General features: G+C 40.8%; 1 protein-coding gene across 1 annotated transcript in view; it reads left to right on the forward strand.

The window, feature by feature from the left end:
* TAPT1 (transmembrane anterior posterior transformation 1) overlaps positions 1-19,089 on the forward strand; it is a 58,813-nt gene extending 39,724 nt beyond the window's left edge. Inside the window, exons 7-16 of the mRNA XM_034670965.1 lie at positions 1,032-1,167; positions 2,486-2,583; positions 2,761-2,830; positions 4,087-4,167; positions 6,553-6,662; positions 8,751-8,810; positions 9,196-9,264; positions 12,090-12,166; positions 14,854-15,014; positions 16,947-19,089. Coding sequence (XP_034526856.1) covers positions 1,032-1,167; positions 2,486-2,583; positions 2,761-2,830; positions 4,087-4,167; positions 6,553-6,662; positions 8,751-8,810; positions 9,196-9,264; positions 12,090-12,166; positions 14,854-15,014; positions 16,947-17,164 — 1,080 coding nt within the window. The 3' untranslated portion in view covers positions 17,165-19,089. The remainder of the gene's footprint in view (positions 1-1,031; positions 1,168-2,485; positions 2,584-2,760; positions 2,831-4,086; positions 4,168-6,552; positions 6,663-8,750; positions 8,811-9,195; positions 9,265-12,089; positions 12,167-14,853; positions 15,015-16,946) is intronic.
* Positions 19,090-20,118: the final 1,029 nt, after the last annotated feature.

Genomic DNA, 20,118 nt, shown 5'->3' on the forward strand with positions numbered 1-20,118 from the left:
AGAGTCCTGACTCTCTGCTAGAGATAAACTGTCTCTGACTGAACCCCACTCTTCCACTTGCTGCCTTGCTGCCCTGGATGTGGCTGCTAGTTGCTGAGTGTCTCTGAGTCTTACTGTCTCCTCTGTGAATGCAGGTGCTAGGGGAATTACGAGTGGGAATTACGAGCAGTGTAGAGACAAGGCTTAGCACGGTGCCAGACATGTGTTGAGTGCTCCCTAAACAGTGGGTCGCTATTATGCCTGCATTTGGCAGGTATTTAATTGACAATTACTGCATGCCAAGCACTGCCTTAGACCCTGAAGATCCAGAGGGGAGCAAAGCCTGTTCTTAAGGAGCTCGTGTTCTGCAGGTAGAAAAGAGACTATAAACCAGGAGGTATTTGGAAGTGATAAATACCAGGGTGATGGATTAGAGACTGTGGGAGCCAAAGATTGGTGGTCTGGGTATGGATGTAACATTCTAGCCGACACCTGAATAATATATGCCTTCCTTTTTTTTTCATGTGTTGCTTTTTATTCATCATACTCTATTTATGGAGATTGATACTTGAAAATGTCTTTAGGAAGTAAATCTGCCTATTACATACTCTGTGATGAATCCAAAACAAATTAAAGCTACCGTTGTCTACAAATATTAGGTGCAAATACAGTGGGTCGAATGATATATTTGTCCTGAAGGACTTAAGTTCAAATTCTGAATCTGTATTTAAAGAATTAAAATCAGAGAGACTATGATTTTGATGTGCCTCTCCCTTTTATTTTTGCCACTATGTAAGACTCTCCTTGTTATAAATATATAGCTCATCAGGCAAAGTCTAATTCAGATAATACAAGATTTTGAGGACTCACTGTGTCAGAGAATAAAGAGATCCCTGCTCTTTTGTGGCTTGCCTTCTAGTGGGATTTAAAAAGTCAGAGCTCCAGTATTTTTGAATTGCATATGAGTTTTAGTAACATATTCAGGTGGACTATTAAGAAACACTTTTCAGAAAAAAAAAGAAAAACATCTTTCCAATAATTTTTCTCCTTAGGTAGCAGATCGTCTGTTTTCATCATTTGGACAAGATATATTAGATGCTCTCTATTGGACAGCAACAGAACCTAAAGAAAGAAAAAGAGCCCATATCGGAGTGATCCCTCACTTTTTCATGGCCGTTCTCTATGTCTGTATCCTTTATAATTACTGAAAATTTCAAGTCAGTGCATATTCTGCATTAGTGTATTTGGTTAGCTGTTTCTCAGATTTAAAAGTATACGTGTGTGTGTGTGTCCTGAAGACTAACGTGAAATGTCTGCTTTCTTTTAATAAATTGGTTATGGTAGTAATTGTAAATTAAAGAGCCTCATGTAGGTTTGCTCCCTTTAACTGGTAGAAAACAGTTCTAGTCTCAGTGTGACTGATTATATGGAAGAACTTGAGAATGCGAGGTTCGTATTTATACATACTTTATAGAGATCCACACAACTTTCATACCTATACTGAAATTGTTTGGAAGTTATCTTTAAGCCTATGAATTTTTTATTAAAACCTAGGGCTTAAAATGTTTATGGTTCATGTAGAGGTAAAATTTGAAATTGATTGGGGAGGAAGGAATTCTGGAAGTCTTATCCCCTCTGCTCTCCACGCCCCTTAAAGCTTTTCTTTTGAAGAGTTAAAGGCTTTACCGTATAAACTGTGTGCGTGTATGTATGTACCCATCCGTATATTTGTACACACACGTATAGCTGCACTTAAGTTCCATATGGGGTCCAGACTCATTTACAGGAATGTGTACTGTCTCTGAAAGTATCGCACTTAAAAACATTGGATTAATACTTGGAAAGTTAAGGGGCCAAGTGGGAAGATTCTATAAGCGTAAACATTTGTTCTAAGTATGTGGAGTAAAGCAATTACTATTCTCATTTAAATAAACTATTCCATGTGTAATATGAATATAATTCTGCAACTTGTGAATATCTTTTAAAATGACATGTAAAGAAGAATCTCAATTATCAGACATTTCTTGTCATCTTACATACCCGCCCCCCACCCCCTGCAGAACTATAGAAGCCAGTTGCTTCCAGACCAGCTTTTACTTTGTGTTCTTTTCTGTTTTAAAATGCAAATTAGCTAAGTCTCTTTTTTCAGTATTTACCATAGTTTATTTCACTTATTTAACAAACTTTTTTGAGGACCTGTTTCCCAGGTCTTGTGCCAAATGCCAGAAGTCCAGAAAGAACAAGACAACCATCTTCCAGGACTCACAGTCTTAAGTGAATGGATGCCCAGAGGCTCATCTCTACTATTGTTTTGTATGGGTCCTGTACATCTTACCTGTCAAATTTATATCAACTATAGCTAATAAGATAATAAAACACCAACACAAGACTGGATTTAGAAAACATAATCATCCCCCCCATTATTCACTTTCAAAATTGTATAGTTTTATCTACTAATATAACATGAAAACAGACAAGCTTTTTCCTTGACATCACTCACTGCTAGTTTTGCATGCAATTCTCATCATGGTTCAAGCAACAACTCTCAACGTGGCTTTTAACTCGCACAACAAGTCACTGCTTACTATCATGATGTCTAATAATGTAAGTATGAGATTTTACTTTATATTTTTGTGGTTATATGGGCACTTTAATGGCAATATTCTGGATGGAATAAAATCATTTTAAATATTATTTACTGCCCAGGAAGTTTTATATGTAGCTTGTCCATTTTTTAAACTGTTATAATGATAAAGGTGATATTTTTGTTTACTATTCCAGTTTGTTGAAATTAAAGGAAGTGTTTTCAAGAAGTTTGAAAAGAACAATCTTTTTCAAATGTCAAATAGCGGTATGTACACTTAGCTTCGACGTGCAGCTTTGTGCAGTATGATTTTGCAATCCATTCTGAAATTCTGTGTCACATTTCCTCTGGGCTACTGCTGCTTTGGTTTAGCTGTGCTTTCTCCTACTTCCTCAACATCTTTACCAGGTTTTCCTACTATTGTGGTTATTGTAATCTCAAGACACTTAAGATAATTAAATATGACAGACATTTCTATAGCACCATGCCATACTTTCAGAGCTTCTTGTTAATCCAGAAATTTCTTTGTAGCAGACGATATTCCATTTTACAGATGTGGAAACTAACACACAGAGAAAGTAATTTGACTTCCCCAAGGTCACCCACACAGACGTCAAGAGCAGAGTTATGACTGTAAACCTCAGATTGTCTCTGTCTGCTAAGCTTTTTCAGTTATGCCTTACCGGCTCCTTACTAACCCTAAGAAGAGTGAAAGCACAACATCTCTTCCTGGAAACATTATCTTTTGTAGTTAACAAAAATCAAAGCAGCATAGTGTCTCGGTTCTCAGAGTATAGCCCATGGAAACCTGGAGGGGCATCCCCGAGACCCTGGAGTGAAGTTCACAAAGTCAAGGCTGTTTCATGAGAATATGAAGACATAATTTCTCTCTCACCATGTTGACATTTGTACTGTGGTAGAAAATGGGGGCGGAAGAGCCCTGATGAGCTACCAGAGCCCACCCCCCAGAATGGCTGCTCCCGTAGTCTGCCTCTGGCAAATGCTAGCGGGGATACCGAGTGGAGTGGTGTTCTCATATTTTGACGGTGTGAGTGGGAAATACTACATTTGCCCTGGAAAACCTTCTGGCCTTTTCTTATACAGTTAAATGTTTGCCTATCCTATAACTTAGCAGCGAGAACACATTTTCACAAAAGACTTGTACAAGAAATATGGCAGCTTTATTTATAGTAGCCAAAAACTGGAAACAACCCAATGTCTGTCAGTAAGAAAGCAGATACACAAAGGGTGGTATAGCCATGCTGTGCAACGCTCCTCCACTACTTAAACAGAAAAAACCACTGATATGTTCGACCATGTACAAAACTGGAAATTTCCATACCTGAATTATGTCAGTGAAAGACATACATGCCTTACCAATGTAAGACCATCTTATATATAAAATAGTATATTCATTGCAGACATTTATATGTAATTGTACTTTCACCATATTCTGACTAAAAGTTATACATGAACTTTATTATTATATCATTTATATACAGTACATGTTATTTTTTTTTCAGATATTAAGGAACGATTCACAAATTATGTGCTTTTGCTAATAGTGTGTCTAAGAAACATGGAGCAGTTTTCTTGGAATCCAGGTATGTAACTCTTAACAGATACAGTGCCTTCTAATTTTCCTCTTGAACCAAAAATCATTCTTTTACATGGAATAGAGTGAATATTGCAGAGAACTTCACAAACTTGAGCTTCCCTGCTCCTCGGGTGTTGGAAATACCTGTTCAGGTGGAGGGGATTGAGCGTGTTCCCCAAAGTGTGGTGGGTGCTGGGATGCCGCATCGGGTAAAGTAGTCTTGGGCATTTCCCCTGAAGCTCCCAGCGTCTCTAGAGCTGTGTACTCAGTGGGTGAGTGGACACTGCCCAGCGCTTGCGGCCCCTTTGTTTATGTTCTTAACTCCAGCGTACTAGGCTTATCTAAACGCAGTCAGCTCTTCGTTGTTTTCACGGTTTGCCAGAACTTTTGTTCTCTCGTAACGTTTGTCTTTTACTCATTCACTGCCTCTTAATTAGCATTTTGAATAAGGGTAAATTGAAAAAACTATAATGTAAGACAGTACATGTGGTTACTTGCACATCTTTAAATCAAGGCTGGCAGGAAGTTGTTGAGAGTCTATGAATTTTCATCATCCATTCACGCAGCAGGCATTTCCATCAAGCCAGGCACTGTGGCACACGTAGAGTCCTCAGATAGATGGAGGGCCCCCAGGCTCATAGTGGAAATCGACAGGTAATTATAACACGGTCTGGTAATGCTGAGTGAGGTTGGTGGGAAATAGTCATGTGCTCAGGTGTCTCAAGTAATTGAGAGTTTTTTTAGGTCTGGCATTTTTATGCAACCTCGTTCTTTAGGAACGAGATTATACTTTGCATTTTATTTATTACCCTCAATGCCGTGCACATTCCAGGCTTTTAATAACTTCTTGTTCATTTATTTTGATTCGTTGCTAGTTTTCAGATAACCTGTGAAAAACCAGAAACAGATATATTAAATTTGAGATATATGATCTTGGAAATATATTTCCAGAAGTTATTTGCTTCTAGAAAGCATAAGATCAAATGATCTATTTTCCAGTGACTTGGGTTCCGGCCTGAATAAATTCAAAGTCTCCCTGACTTGTGGCAGCAAAGCCCTCCTCTACACCCTGGGATTCTGTATGCACCTGGATTCTCCGTTTATAACCAAGGCAGCTAACATGGTATTTACACAAGGCAGGGTAGCGGGCATGTGTGGCTGGTCCCAGCAGACCTCAGGTGGGATCAGGAATTGTGAAGCAGGGCTGTTGTGCCAAAGGACAGTAACCCTGAGCCTGCTGACCACTGGATGTTTGAAATCCTATTCTCATTTATATTGCGACTTTCAACTAATTACCTTAGGTCTTCTTTATTACTGCTATGGCAGAGAGTGTGATAAAAGGGACACTTAATATTGGTGAACTCATCATTCTTTTACTCTTTAGTTTCTTTAATTTCTTTTCTTAAAATCCAAAATACCATTTCTGGAAGCTTCCTGTAATGTTCCAAGATCATAAGTAACATAAAAATAATAATACTAGCTATTTTGTGTGCCAGGCACATTGTTCTGCATTTTATCTCCTTATTCTCATAATGACCAAGTATGGAGACTTTTAATTTTGTAGATGAAGAAACTGGAGCTTAGGTCATTAAGAAACTTGCCTGAGATCATGGAACCAGTTAGTGGCAGAGTTTTACATTGAAAGAAGTTTCCTGATTCCCAAAACCCCAGCACAATGCCAAACCCACTAAACTGTCAGCATTGCTAGCCTGAGCTATATTCCCTCCACCCCGCCCTCCAGGGCCCAGATCCCAAATTGCCTAGGTCCTTGTCGACATTTCTACCCTTTTCTTGCTCGGTCCCACCCTTACATCCTTCTTCGGGGCCTTAAGAATTTGTTTGCATTTTTTTTCAGGTACTTGATACCAAATTGACATTTTAATAAATATGAAAGTGAGCAAATTTGACAAATGACATCTGTGTGGCAGTGACATAAATGATCAGTATCGTTAAGTCACAGTGATAAAGAGGGGAAGAGATTGTTCAGTTGACTTCAGCACATGTCCATGCTAGCTACTTACTGTCACATTAGGCAGCTATAGAATTAAAGGATTTTATGACAAGCCTGCTTCATTAGCCATCATCCTACCAGTGTGTTGGCTCCATGCAGGAAGCTGGGGCTCTGTTCACCTCTGTGTCCTTCCCCTCAAGTGTTTAGCACAGAGAAAGTACAGAATAAATAGCTATTAAATTAATTATCCTTTAACTTGATCAAATGTAGCTCTTTTGATAATTAATTGAATGCTAGTTTTGTCTGTTATCATTTATTGACAACATTATCGTTTAGTCCTGTGGAGATTTCAGATTTCTGTGGCAGCCTGTGATATTATGGTATATGGTGTTCTGCTCGTATTAAGAGATCTAATTATCTCTTTTTCCTTATACTTTCTAGATCACCTCTGGGTGTTGTTTCCAGATGTCTGTATGGTGATTGCATCAGAAACTGCTGTGGATATTGTAAAACACGCCTTTATCACCAAGTTCAATGACATTACTGCAGATGTATGTATTTTAATAAGCAATTCAGTGTTTAATGTTGACTTCTGTGCAAACTGGTACAGCCACTCTGGAAAACAGTATGGAGATTCCTCAAAAAGTTAAAAATTTAGAACCACCCTACGAGCCAGCAATTGCACTACTAGGTATTTATCCAAAGGATACAAAAATACTGATTCGAAGGGACACATGCACCCCAGTGTTTATAGCAGCGTTATCAATAATAGCCAAATTATAGAAAGAGCCACAAATGTCCATTGACTGATAAATGGATAAAGATGTGTGGTGTATGTGTGCGGGGGCGCACGCACACACACACACACGCACACGCACACACACACGTACACATACACGTAGGAATATTACTCAGGCTTCAAAAAGAATTAAATCTTACAGTGATGTGGATGGAACTAGAGAGTGTGTTATGCTAAGCGAGATAAGTCAGAGAAAGACAAGTACCATATGATTTTACTCATGTGGAATTTAAGAAACAAAGCAGCTGAACATAGGGGAAGGAAAGGAAAAATAAGATAGAAACAGGGAGGTAAACTGAGGGTTGCTGAAGAGGAGGCAGGCGGGGGATGGGATAAATGAGTGATGGGTATTAAAGAGGACACTTGTTGGGATGAGCACTGGGTGTAAGTGATGAATCACTAAATTCTACTCCTGAAACCAATATCTCAGTATGTGTTAACTAACTTGAATTTAAACTAAAAAAATAAAAAAATAATAATTATGAAAAGTAATATTTTCTAAAGCAAAAAAATAATGTTGACTTCTGCTGCTTAATATTATAAAGATGTAAAATAAGGCTAGGTTTACTCCATTTATTAAGATAATACTACTACTTTGAAGTTAGAATTATAATTTTAAATTTTAAAAAATTATTATACTACAGAAAGTATGTTATTTCAATATTGAACAGTCCCGGTTCCATACTTTTGGGTGGAAATGTATAGATTGGCCAATAGTTCAGGTTGGAATAGAGTGTCACTAACTCAGAATCATTATAAATTGTTAATACTATCATAACCTGTTTATTTAAAGCATAGACTCTCAAAGCTTTTCTGTCTGGCTAAATTTTTAAGTATTTTGATTTAAAAATTGATTTTTTCCCCTGTGATTATAGATTTCTGAAAAGTTGTAGAGGACAAGAGCCTTATGTTGTTTGATGAAAGCACTCAGGAGATTTGCTTTATGTTTCAACCAGCTGTTCTGTGGACTTTCCACAAATAGATGTGTGCTGTAGGCTCATCGTACACAAAGCCTGGGAGTTCCCGGGGCCTTCCCCATTCCTACCTCAGCCCCAAAACGAATATTCATTTGGACAGTTTCCTAGATTTTATTTGGGTTGCATTTGTCTTACCATGGTGCTATTTCGAAAGGCATCGATTTGAAGTCTAATGTGGTTGCAGCGGCTGCAATGTGATGATTTGATCAAGAGCTTCTGAATGCTTTCATCAGCTTAAATAAGATTTTGCACTCCTTTTTAAAGCACTGATCAAGTAATTTCACTGTTTACTCTCTTGGTTTCCTCAGTGCAAGATGGTCCTCTTTTCATGGGATCATTTACTCAGCATCTGAAGTCAAAATTAATAAACTGGTTTCAAGTACTTAGTGCAGTTTTTAGTGAAATGACAGTTTCTAGGGCCTTCGTAAATGTTATGTTCTTGAACTCAGTTTTACATCTTGCTTAGCACCCATTGTTTGAATGAGGTGTCATTATTGTTATATAGACAGTAATAATAATCGTTTAAACTATGCATTTAAAATTTCAAAATTATTTTATATGTATTATTCTACTTAAAATAGCCACTCTTCCCCAAATTCTTAACTCTCAGGATCATGATCATTGACTGTTCATCCCTCTTTGAAGAGAAATGTTTAAAAAGCTTGTGAACATAACAGTTGGGGCTGAGGCTGTTTTACCTTTACTGTAGGAGAACAGAGAAGCACTACCCAGATGGCTGCTTGGCTATCAGCACCTTTTTCCTGGTTAATTATTAAATGTTTTCATCTACAAAGTCAGTCAAATCTTTGTATATTATATATTTGCACTATATCACTTAGTATTTCACTCTTATTTGTCTTTAGGTCTACAGTGAATATAGAGCCAGCCTTGCTTTTGACCTTGTTAGCAGTCGACAGAAAAATGTGAGCATTATATCAAAGACATAGTCTGAAATTACATGAACAATGGTTTAATTTAGCATGGAATATTGGTTAAGGGAAAGTTGCATAAACTTCAGCTTCCTCCTTATATCTGTTCTCAACACTATGTTTGTAACTTATTAAATAATGATAGTACTTAATATTAAATAAGGTATGATTTCTGTAGCATTGTGACAGTTATACAACTTTGGATTTAAAACTTCTTATGAACATTTAGATTTCCACATTTTACTCAATTACATAATAGCTGCCAGGTTCTCTTTTTGTGCATAGCCTCACCCGTTGAGAACATTTGCTGGCAGTAAGTGGAAGTGAAATTTTTCAGTACCATAAATGCCATAAATCCTTCTCTCCTTTCTCTGCGCAGGCATACACTGATTACAGTGACTCCGTGGCACGGAGGATGGGGTTCATTCCTCTCCCACTAGCTGTTCTAGTAAGTTCATACTTTTTTCCCTTTTCTATGATGAGATAGCTGTTATGATAAATATTAATAAATGGGCTATCAAGAAGTTTATTTCAGAAGGATGTGATATAAAAACTAAAAGTAAATGACTTAGAAGGAAATTTTAAGTTATGGTATTATTCTTTTGGATTTTGAGCTACCCAACAGTAATTTTAACAGATACTTTATGTAATGGCTTTCCTAGCAATGAGAGTACTTACTCATTCTTGCTTATCCATTTGGCAAAGATTTTTCTTTTTGAACGGAAATGCCAAGTGGTAGGCATTGGTGCAGCCACGTTAGCATGTATTAGCGGAGGTGGAAGAAGTCAGTTCAGCATTTCTAAAAGGCAGTTTGACAGTATTATGCTTTGATGCAGTAATTGGAGCTCTAGAAATTTATCCTAAGAAAATAGTTATAAAAGGCACATGATGATTTATAGGCAAGATTATGCATTGCAGTGGCATTTATAATAGTAAAAATTTGGAAAGAAATGAAATAGGTTAAATAAATTTTGGTAAGCTCAAATGAAGACATAGTCTCTATCCATTATAGTCATTACTTTTTACAATTTTTCCAAAGTTTTTACAATGAAAATTTTTACTGTTATACTCAGAAAATACATATATATTAGCACTGAAATGTATTAAAACAATCCAAAAAGTAGTCACCAACTTTGAATATTTTAGTGAATTGCTCAGAACAGCCTTGCAGAAAGTCACCAGCCACATCAGGCAGTAATATTGTTAATTAACATTTGCTGGCTGTGCCTGTATTTGATTATGTTCCTCGTTGGCTACCTAGTCTCACATCAAAACAAATGCAACCACCTTTTTGCCAAAGGACATCTAGAGTTCTCCTGTAGATGCAGAGTGTCACAGAAGTCAACTAAGAGATGTATAAAGAAATTGTAAGTGATGCCAACTGTGTTTTAGACCAGCTTGCCTGACCTTTTTTAAAGGCTGGAAGATTAATAGCTTTAATGTTATGTAAATTTCATTGCAACTCTCCAGACAACCACATTTATGTTTTCAATTCTGTTAGTAACTTGTTTGTTACATAATAATATGACTTTCTTTTGTTTGGGAAAAGGAACTCCTAGAGTTTTGGAAAAACAGAATATTTTAAAGAGTAAAATTGTTTAAGAGACTGATAAAATGTTAAATTTTTTTACATTTGTTTCCTACGACTGGAAACATGATACATGAAGTATAAGGATAAACCTAGGTTGCCTGACTGATTTTTTATTTTTAAAGGATTAGTTAAATGATTGGATTTAAAGGTGGCCCTGCTTTGCCAAATAATAACTATCTAGTAGTAATTTATTTGCCAGAAAACTGTATTCATAATTAGTATGGATTTTTTAATTTAGTTTTTAAAAATTTTTCTCTAGCCTTTGTTTTATTCCTTAAATGAGTTCTTATGGTTATTGTACCAAAAGATATAAGTTTAACTAATAATTGATTAATTAAATGCTCCTGGAGAAGTTCTTGCATTTTCAGAGGGGATCATGCAGTTAGGCAGTGATCCCCAGCGGGTGTTCTCCTATAACGTCTTTTCTCGCAGAGCTCCAAAGTGACCCCATAGCTTTCTCAGCAGCCATCTAGGCGCCTTGAGGAATATTCCAAGGCCTCTTTAAGGCCCACAAGTGGCAGTGTTTCTCTCTAAATGTTACCTTATGTCATAATGAAATCATATCCAGGAAAAGTAAAAGAAATGATGTATTAAGGTCTCATGGAAATTAAGCTTTGGACATACGTTCTTAAAATTACCTAATATTATATCAGATAAAAATGAAATCATTTAAGCTTGAATGCAGCAGTTGGCTTGCCTTTCGTATTAATCAGTAAGACCCTAGAACCACGTTCACTTCCATCACAACTACTTGTGCAGCAGGTCATCTCGCCAGTAGAGCCTGTGACAGAGACAGGGACTTCATCAGTCTTCTCGTAGTGGACCTTTAGCGAACACGTGACAGTTCCCTTGATCTCTACCCAGTTGTTCTTTTACTAAAAACATTTGTAAAATATAGTTTAAAATGTATCTTATGGTATTTATTTAAGACACGCTAGTAGAGTTCCACTTGATGATAACTTAACTTTGCTAGATAAGGTCCGTTATTTTCCCAGACTTTCCATTTCCATGTAGCAGCCCCCCAGATCCTGAGATGTAAACACATTATTAAGCCGAACCTGTAACGTATAAACATTTTCCAGTGACAGACCCACCAGATTTATTCAGCACACTTCCAGGGACAATGCTGTGGTATTATTCAGTTTTTTAAAACAGTACAAAGCTCTCTTTTCTCTTTTCTCTCTCTTCCGCATAAGTCACGGTGGGTTCCTAAAAAGAGTCAAGTGAGGACAAAACAAGAATAAGGCAGTGCTCTCTCGGTGGTTCTGGCCGTGGTAGGCACACATGCAGCAAGATGAGTTTATTTGTATTTTCCAGAGTGATTTTTCATTTTAAGAATCAGCTGACTTGCATCTCTGTGAGGTGCAACTAAATGTGTTATTAACAAACCCGGATACGGTGCCTGACGTTAGAGTCCGCAGCTGCTGAACGTGACGGCCGCCACAGGCACCCTCAGTTTGCCTGAACACATCCAAACCTACCACAGAAGTTTTCACAAGCAGCCAGGTGTTCATACAAATTGAAAACTCTAGAACTGCTTACTTGGATTTAGACAAAGCCCACAGGAGTGAAACTAAAGTGTTGAAATCAGCATGGAGAAGTCTTTATTTAACTATTAACTAATAACTGTGGTTGTATGTTTTGTTTGTGTGTTTTTGTTGTTTTGGTTTGTTTCTGGCTAGCTCATCAGAGTTGTAACAAGCTCAATTAAAGTGCAAGGAGTCCTGTCTTACGCCTGTGTCATACTCTTCTATTTTGGGTAAGATTCACTGGTCTTGAATATGTTTTTGGTTGTACAGTACAGTATTTATGCAAGATGTAATGGGCGTTAATTGCAACCAAATCACCCTCCACCCATTCTCACTGACCCGGGGCTCCCCTAACGGCACATAACGTCCAGATGTGTTCGTGGCTTGGTGAGATTCAGTGAAATGTGCTGCTGTTTGGTACTAGTATTAATAGCACTTTAGATTTATTTTAATCTTCAGTGAAATCAGTTAAAGCTCTTTCTGCTTAGGATTTTAGTTGCACTCCTATTTCCTTTCACGGTACAATCTGCCATTACAATCAGACATTTTCCTGTGTTTAAAATTAAAAGATCTTTGACTCAGTGAGTCCATGGGGCTCTCCCCACCGAGGCTTAGGAGTCAGGATGCACCCCCTGCCACCCCTGTCGGCCATCAGGCCTCTGTCCCTGCCATGTCCCAAGCCACATCATCAGTACCTTGATTGGTGGCTTTGGTTTGACCTTGGGCACAGAGGAAATTGTGTTGAGGCGGAGCCTGGGGCCTTGATTTCTCATAGAGCCTGCCCCTTCTTCATGCTACGGGGACTGACAGATTCTAAAGCTCAAAGAACCACACCCCTCTCAGTTTTTGACATTAAAAACTGTGCCATCCTGCTTCTCGGGTGCAGATGTTTACATAGCGCCCCGAAGTTCTTGGTGCTGTGCCTTGTTCGTCAGGGGCTGCGGCTCTGACTGTTCCCGTCTTTGTTTAACAAAATAGTCTTGTGTGTTTCTTTTGACCTAAACTAGGAAGTGAGGCATGTGTATGCAACATCAAAAAACCTTTGTTTAGTTACAGTTGTGTGCGTGTGATTCAGCAAAGTGGACGTGCGTTAAGCTGAATGACTGAAAATTCACGACCCCCCCACCTCATCCCTGTACCCCTCAATAGTCCACAGAGGTACAGCTGCTCACTGACCTTTCCACCCCACTCATTTCTCCTTATTACCTGTATCAGGGTAGTTCCCAAATTACCCTCTCCTCCTTCAAAATCTTTCCCAAACCACCTTGTCCATGAAGACTTCTTTATTCCCTGACCCCACCAAGCCCAGGACTCTCCCTTGAGGGCGAACAAGTCAGAATTCAGTTGGGCCTCTTGGCTCACAGTGACTCTTTCTCCCCACCGCCCCAGGTTCTGCCTCTTTCCCTCCAGACTTGCCGTGGCTTCTGCCCTCCTCCTGCAGTCAGCACTCCTCAGTGAGCACCTGCTAGGTGCCAGGTACTGGTTCCAGGGCAAGACCAGGGCCCTGCCTTTGTGACGTTGAAATTCTAGTGGAAAAATAGACAACAACCAGAAAAGCAGATCTCTATAAAGTGACGGTGGGTAGTAAGTGTCGGGAAGAAAAATGGGGTAGTGTAAGGAGATGGAGAACAGCGGAGGTGCCTGCCTTCGAGCCACTCTTGTGAGCTGGTGTTCAGTGGAGACCAGATGGAGTGAGGGCAGAGCCATGCAGATGCCTGGAAGGATAGCGGATTTGGCAGAGGTGACAGAGGACAGGCCTGACAGGAGCAGCAGCGGGGAGACCGAGCGCCCGGAGCACAGCAGCCCAGACGGAGCATGCAGAGGAGACCCGGCAGCCCCAGGAAGGGCTCGGGTTCCGACGGAGGGAAGGAGGAACCCCGGAGGATTCAGAGCAGAAGAGGGCTAGATGCAGCTGGCTTCTGGCCAGGACCACTCTGGCGGCTATGTGGAGAACGGCCTGGAGTGTGGCAAGAGGAGAAGCAGACCTCAGGACAAGTCAGGAAGTGGTTATGGGCCTCCCAGGGACAGGGGATCGTGGCTGCCACTCCAGTGGTAGCCGTGGAGTGCTAACAATTTGTCAGCTGGTGGTTATGTTGAAAATGGAGCCAGACAGGACTTGCCGGTGAATGATTGGATATGAGGTGTAAGGGAACCAAAGGAATCAAGTGTGATTGCAGGGTTTGGGGCCCAAGCAACAAAGGTAGTGGAATCACCATACTGCGATGGGGAAGCCTGTGAGAAATACACGCGGGTGTGATTTTGTGTTGTTTTCTTTTGTGTTCTGGAAGGCTGGGTTGGAATCAAGAGTTCAGGCTTGGCTTTAGTTAGAAATCCTGTTAGATATCCCTAAGGCAGGGTCAGGGAAACAAGCACTCAGGTCCCCACAGGTTCTAAGCTATGAGTCAGGAGTTGAACTCAAACACTTGGCACCCAGAATCTGCCCTGGCCCCGAACTCCAGCCCCTACTGCTTTATAAAAAGACCCCGTTTCTAAACAGTGGAAAAGTACATATTGGTATAAACTCGTCATAAAAATGACCGAAACATAGTATACCAGATGTCACGGTGAGTAGTGCTGGACTCTGGAATTAGAAGTTATTTTTTGGTTCATCTATATTTACTAAATACATCTGTTAATTACAGTGAAAAAATAAATGTTAAATAATTTGGTACCAGGTAAAACTTCTAAGTGGTACAATTTCTTCTTGTAATGAGAACTGAGGCATTTTTCCCTTGTGGTAAAGAAGCCCCAAGGGAAACTTGTCTATCCCAGACTCGGGCCCCTGGCCCCCCTGACCCCCTGGGCCCGCACTCCTCACCTGGCCTCCTGCCTTCTCATTAGCTGTGGTAGGAAATGGCGTTCTCGGTGATTGAGATGAATTCCATCTCAATGGTTGTTTGTTTCTTTCTGGTTTTAGGTTGATATCCCTGAAAATACTTAATAGCATCGTGCTGTTGGGAAAATCATGCCAGTATGTGAAGGAGGCCAAGATGGAAGACAAGTTGTTTAATTCCCCTCCAGCCAGCGCACCAGGCAAACCACCTAATAAATCACAGAACAAATGTAAACCCTCTCAAGGTACGTTTGGTTCCTTCCATCACTTGTGTGAATCATTTTCCAAAGAGTTCATGGTCTGAATTCTCCCTAGTAAAAAAAATTACTGTTGGGTCGATGTTTTGCAATGCTTTCAAGATTTGATTTCACTTTGCCGATTGTCTTTACCGGTTGTATTTTAGATCTCATCGCAGGTACACTTAACGCAGTGCTCTGAGTTTTTCCATGTACTCGTTGTCCAGGAGACGATCATTGAGCCCCCGGGACATGACAGGCCCAGGCGCTCCAGCGGCGGGGAAGAAAGGCAGCACTGACTCTGACTTGTTGGGGAGAAAGCGAGGGGGCAGTGATGCTGTAGAGAGAGCTAAAGCCGGGTCGGGAAAGGGAGTGTGGCTGGGAGTCCGGAGCTCCCCCAGCCAAGGAAGCAGCACCTTCCTGGGAGGAGCCCCAGCGGCGTGTGCCAAGGCCCAGGGCAGGAACCTGCTGGGCGTGTCGAGGGACCACAAAGGCCAGGTGGCTGGAGTGGACCCATCCACAGGAGAGGGCCTGGAGAAGGACTCAGAGAGGCCACCCTGTTGCCTGGCGTGAGGACTGAGGCTTTTACTGTGTGGGAAGAGTCTGTTTCAGGGTTTGGAAGTGCATTTCAGACGAGTGTCTCGGTGTCCACGTAGGGTGTTTCGGAGATCAGGAGACTGCACGCCAGACGCCATTTAGGAAGGTGTTGCAGGACTGACGCGATCCGGCTAACATTTTAAAAGGATCATTCTCCAGCTTTGTGGAAAGGAGACTCAAGGAGAGCAAGCCCAGAGACGGAGGCCAGCAGGGAGGCTGCCTGGCTCAGAACAGGGGTTAGTGGTGTGAGCACGGAGAGCTGGCCAGATTCCAGATAGATCTGGAAGAGCGCAGGATTTGCCAATGAGGTTTCCCAGTGTGAGAGAGAGAATGAAAGATGATTCCAGGGCTGCTGGCCTGGAAGGTTTGGAGGAAGACGCAGGGCACTGATGTAATTTTTCTCATTAAATGGCAGTTCCCTGTCTGTTCCATATCTGTTCCAATGACTTTTCATTTAAATGGCTTATTTTTAAAATACGTGGAGCCACTGTGTGCCAGGTAATCTACACGATGCTGGAGACACAGAGATAATAAATCGTGCCCACGGGGCCTCACACTCGGACGGGAGACGGCACGAGTGGAGAATCCAGAGAGGGGAGTGGGTTGTCGACAGGCATGGAGGGGACAGGAGAGGCTCCCTTCCTGGAGGTGGTGGTCCTGAACTAAATCTCAGGGGCCTCTGTTGCGGGCTTCCCGTAGGTGGCCTGCTCAGAGCTGCTGAGGTGACCCCACGGGGGAGGTGGGGTGTCCTGGAGTCCACTTGCCGCTCACGTCCTGCGTGCGGGAGCCAGTGCCAGCTTTCGGGGCACCAGTCATGTTAGGACTTGGTCACGTAGGAGGGAGTTTGTTAGCTGGGAATTCTGATCCTCCCCAAATCAGGTCGTGGTGTTATTTGTGTGATGCTATCCCTATAATAGCCCTTCTATAAAATTTTAACTGAGCGAACAAATGGCATAGCCCCCGAGTTTCCTTGTAAAGCACGGCTGCTTACATGCCCCAGGCTGTTCGGTGGCGGCTTGCTCTACCTCAGAGTAGGGATGATGGGCACTTCTTTCCATTACCGCTCTCTCGGTAAGCTTGTATGTATTCTTTTTTTTTATTTTTTAAAGATTTTATTTATTTAATTGACAGAGATAGAGACAGCCAGCGAGAGAGGGAACACAAGCAGGGGGAGTGGGAGAGGAAGAAGCAGGCTCATAGCGGAGGAGCCTGATGTGGGGCTCGATCCCATAACGCCGGGATCACGCCCTGAGCCAAAGGCAGACGCTCAACCGCTGTGCCACCCAGGCACCCCAGGTTGTATGTATTCTACGTTTCTAATTAGCTGGATCTGTTTTTCCACAGAAGAAAACCTGTCTGCTTCGGTCACCAGCCAGCCTGTTCATCCGAAGGAAAATGTCATACCGTTGCTTGTGGCAAGCAGTTCTGATCAGTTTCTGACGACTCCAGATGGCGATGAGAAGGATATAACGCAGGAAAGCTCGGAATTAAAGCACAGATCCGCAAAGAAAGATTTGTTAGAGGTAGACAGGTTCACAATTTGTGGAAACCGAATCGACTGAACTCTGCGGCCTCTCGTGCCCAAGATGCGGAGTCCCGGGCAGGCGACGCTCTGCTTCCGGATGGACAGCTGCGAAAAACGGCACTTAAATATTTATTTAAAAACTTAAATTATTAATGGAAAGCAAATCCTAATATCTTTCTTCCAGTAACGGGGTCTGGCTGCAGGTCAGGTCGCGGAAGAGCAGCGACCTCCAGCCTGGACTCTGGAAACCCGGCAGGTTGGAGGAGCCCCTCCTGCTCGACAGAGAGCAGTCACTCCCGGGCCTCGCGGGTGAGACGTGAGAACCACTCGGCTTCGTTGGTCCACGCTTCCAGAACATCCAGTCTTGCCCCGAGGCCTCGGCAGTACAAGGATATACCTGGAAAACTGTGAAGCTTTTACCATGATATGACCTTTCCAGTCCCATACTATTTTCACAAACAGTTTTCAAACTGTACTTCATCTGCCAAAGCGTTAAAAAAAAAAATAAACTTAAGATAAATGTTCTTACCACCAGAATAATCCTTGAAGATGTATCTGAGTTAATCAGAATAAAAGGCTACCTAAAATAATTCATGATGAATAGTAGCATTTTATAGGAAAAAACCCTAGGCCAGTTTATTTAAAAAATATTCATTAACGAAGGTTGCATCACGGAAAAAACGTTTCATAATTTTTCAGTTTACTCTTCAGAGCAAAATGTGAGCTGTGTATTGTTCCATTACAATGGATAAAATAGAAATACCCTTACAAAAAGGCACTTTTTTATACTGAAAAAGCAGAGCAGTGTTAACTTTCCATTAGTTAACTGGTTTCGCTTTAAAACTAATTGCTTCGTAAATCGTTACAGTTCAAAGGATTTGGTGTTGAATGGGCTGAAGAATTGTCAGTGTACAAAATCCAAAGGTGTCAACTTTAACAGAGTTTTTTTAAAGTGACAGCTTTAAAGTCAATATTCTAAATGGTTTGGGCAGCGTCTTGCTTGGGCTTATAAAACGCGGGAGTCCCGCTGACGGGAGCGTCCAGGGGTGCCTGTGCGGGGGGCGGCGGCCGTGGGTTTGGGCCACATGCATGGCTGTCTGGGTGTGGCGAGGTGTGTGTATGGACCCTGGGAACAGCAACCAAAAGGTGCTTTTTGGTTTTGTTTGAGATCAAGATTCCGTTTCTGCTTAATTACTAGTTTGTGGCCCACATCATAGGGCAAGTCATTTCCCACCACAGTTTATCTTGAGAAACATTTCTGCATTTTTATAAACATTTTACAGCATCTCATTTAAGAATGTGCAGATGCTACTGTCACCTGTCATTTCCTTTGATGTTTTCATGTTGAAGTTCAGCTCTTGTGCTGACACTTCGGGCATATGATATGCAGAAGGTAAATTTTAGGGGATCCGTCTCTTTCCTGGGTGAAATACAGAGCACATTTTAATGTTTTGGCTTCTTCGGCTTCTGTAGAAATACGGAAGTGAATCTTACTGTTTCGCATTAACTAAAGAAATATGAAGATTAATGTGCACGTAGGGTAAAAGAGGAAATCTTATCGAAATGCTTTCGTGAAACCAGGAAGCATTTTAAGTTAAATATGAAAAGACTCGTGTTTTGTGTATGTTTCAACAAAGCCCCATTTTAGAATTATTCTTATATCCATCTCCTCTTCACCACCAAAGGGAACAGCGTCCACATGAATGGAATAGTTTGGGGAAACTTTGCCAAACGTAGCCCTGATCAGAACAAGAATATGATTTGGGTCTATCTTTCAATTCAGCTTGAATTATCTTATTATTATTGTGCTGTCATTTTCGGAAGATTTCATTTCCTTTGCAGAATCTATTGGGAGCTCGGAATGATGTTCATTTCTTCTGTTAAAATGGCATTCAGTACTAATTTTATAAGTGCATCTTGTGTGAAACTCAATAAATTCAATTTTGTAATCTTTTTTAAAAAGGTCACTGAATTTATTTTAATAATGTTTACTGTTACATTTGCTGGAGTAAATTTCCCACTCTGTAATAAGAATTTACTTCTAATTTACAAGTGACAAGACTGTCTAAGTTGAATTCTTCTCTTGGTCTTAATGGTGGCAAAATGTTGGTTTTTTGTCCTGGGGGAAAAAAAGGCCAGTACTTGATCATAGACCATCTCCTATCTCTCAGCCGATGGAGGTACTTGCATTTGACGGGTGTTTTGAATGTCACACGATGTGTTTTTCACATCTGAGAGTCAAGTCAAGATAGATAGTACTTGGCTTTTGAAAAACATTTAAGGCACAACGTAGGTCAGACTCCAGTTAGCTTTTCCTTTGGAACCGAAGCATCAACACCAAGGATCATTCAGGAGCTTGTCCAAATTTTCTTTGTACTTTGTACTTCTGTACTTTGGCCAGTATTTAGACTGTACAGTCATTTTATATATACATGGAAGAAACGTGTTGTAATTAGATCCCCAAAACATTTCTGCCACTGCTGCTAACTCAGCAGAGGAGATTATAAATTCGCAAAATCATTTAAAATCACTACATTTTGATATGTTTCGGGTTCGTTTATTCTTCCAACAGGGATTTATGAATCACCTTATGTGTTTCAGGCAGCTTTTCTAAGATGCTGGGATCAGCAATGAATCAGCTCCAGCTCTTCAAGGCAAGACCCATAGTAAACAAGCCCATAAAATAACATCTCCTGGAGACACATTGCCTAATGACCAGAAGCTCTTTCAGGTTTATTTCAGGTCTAAAATATGGTTCCTCAACATTTTATAGAAGTCTGAATTTTTTTTCCTATTCTATTTTTGTAAAATAAAATAATTATGTATCAGTTTCACAATACTTCAATAAAATAGAAGTAGGATTTTTTTTTTTTAAACTAAAGACTGCCAGTTGTCCAGAATCTGTTCTGTTAATGAACAGAATTGCAGCTGAGCACGTAGCTGCTTCGGCAGGGGACTAACATCTCTGAGTCCTTGCTGTTGCTTGTGGCC

This window comes from Ailuropoda melanoleuca, chromosome 11 (assembly GCF_002007445.2).
Source record: "Ailuropoda melanoleuca isolate Jingjing chromosome 11, ASM200744v2, whole genome shotgun sequence".
Taxonomy (NCBI): domain Eukaryota; kingdom Metazoa; phylum Chordata; class Mammalia; order Carnivora; family Ursidae; genus Ailuropoda; species Ailuropoda melanoleuca.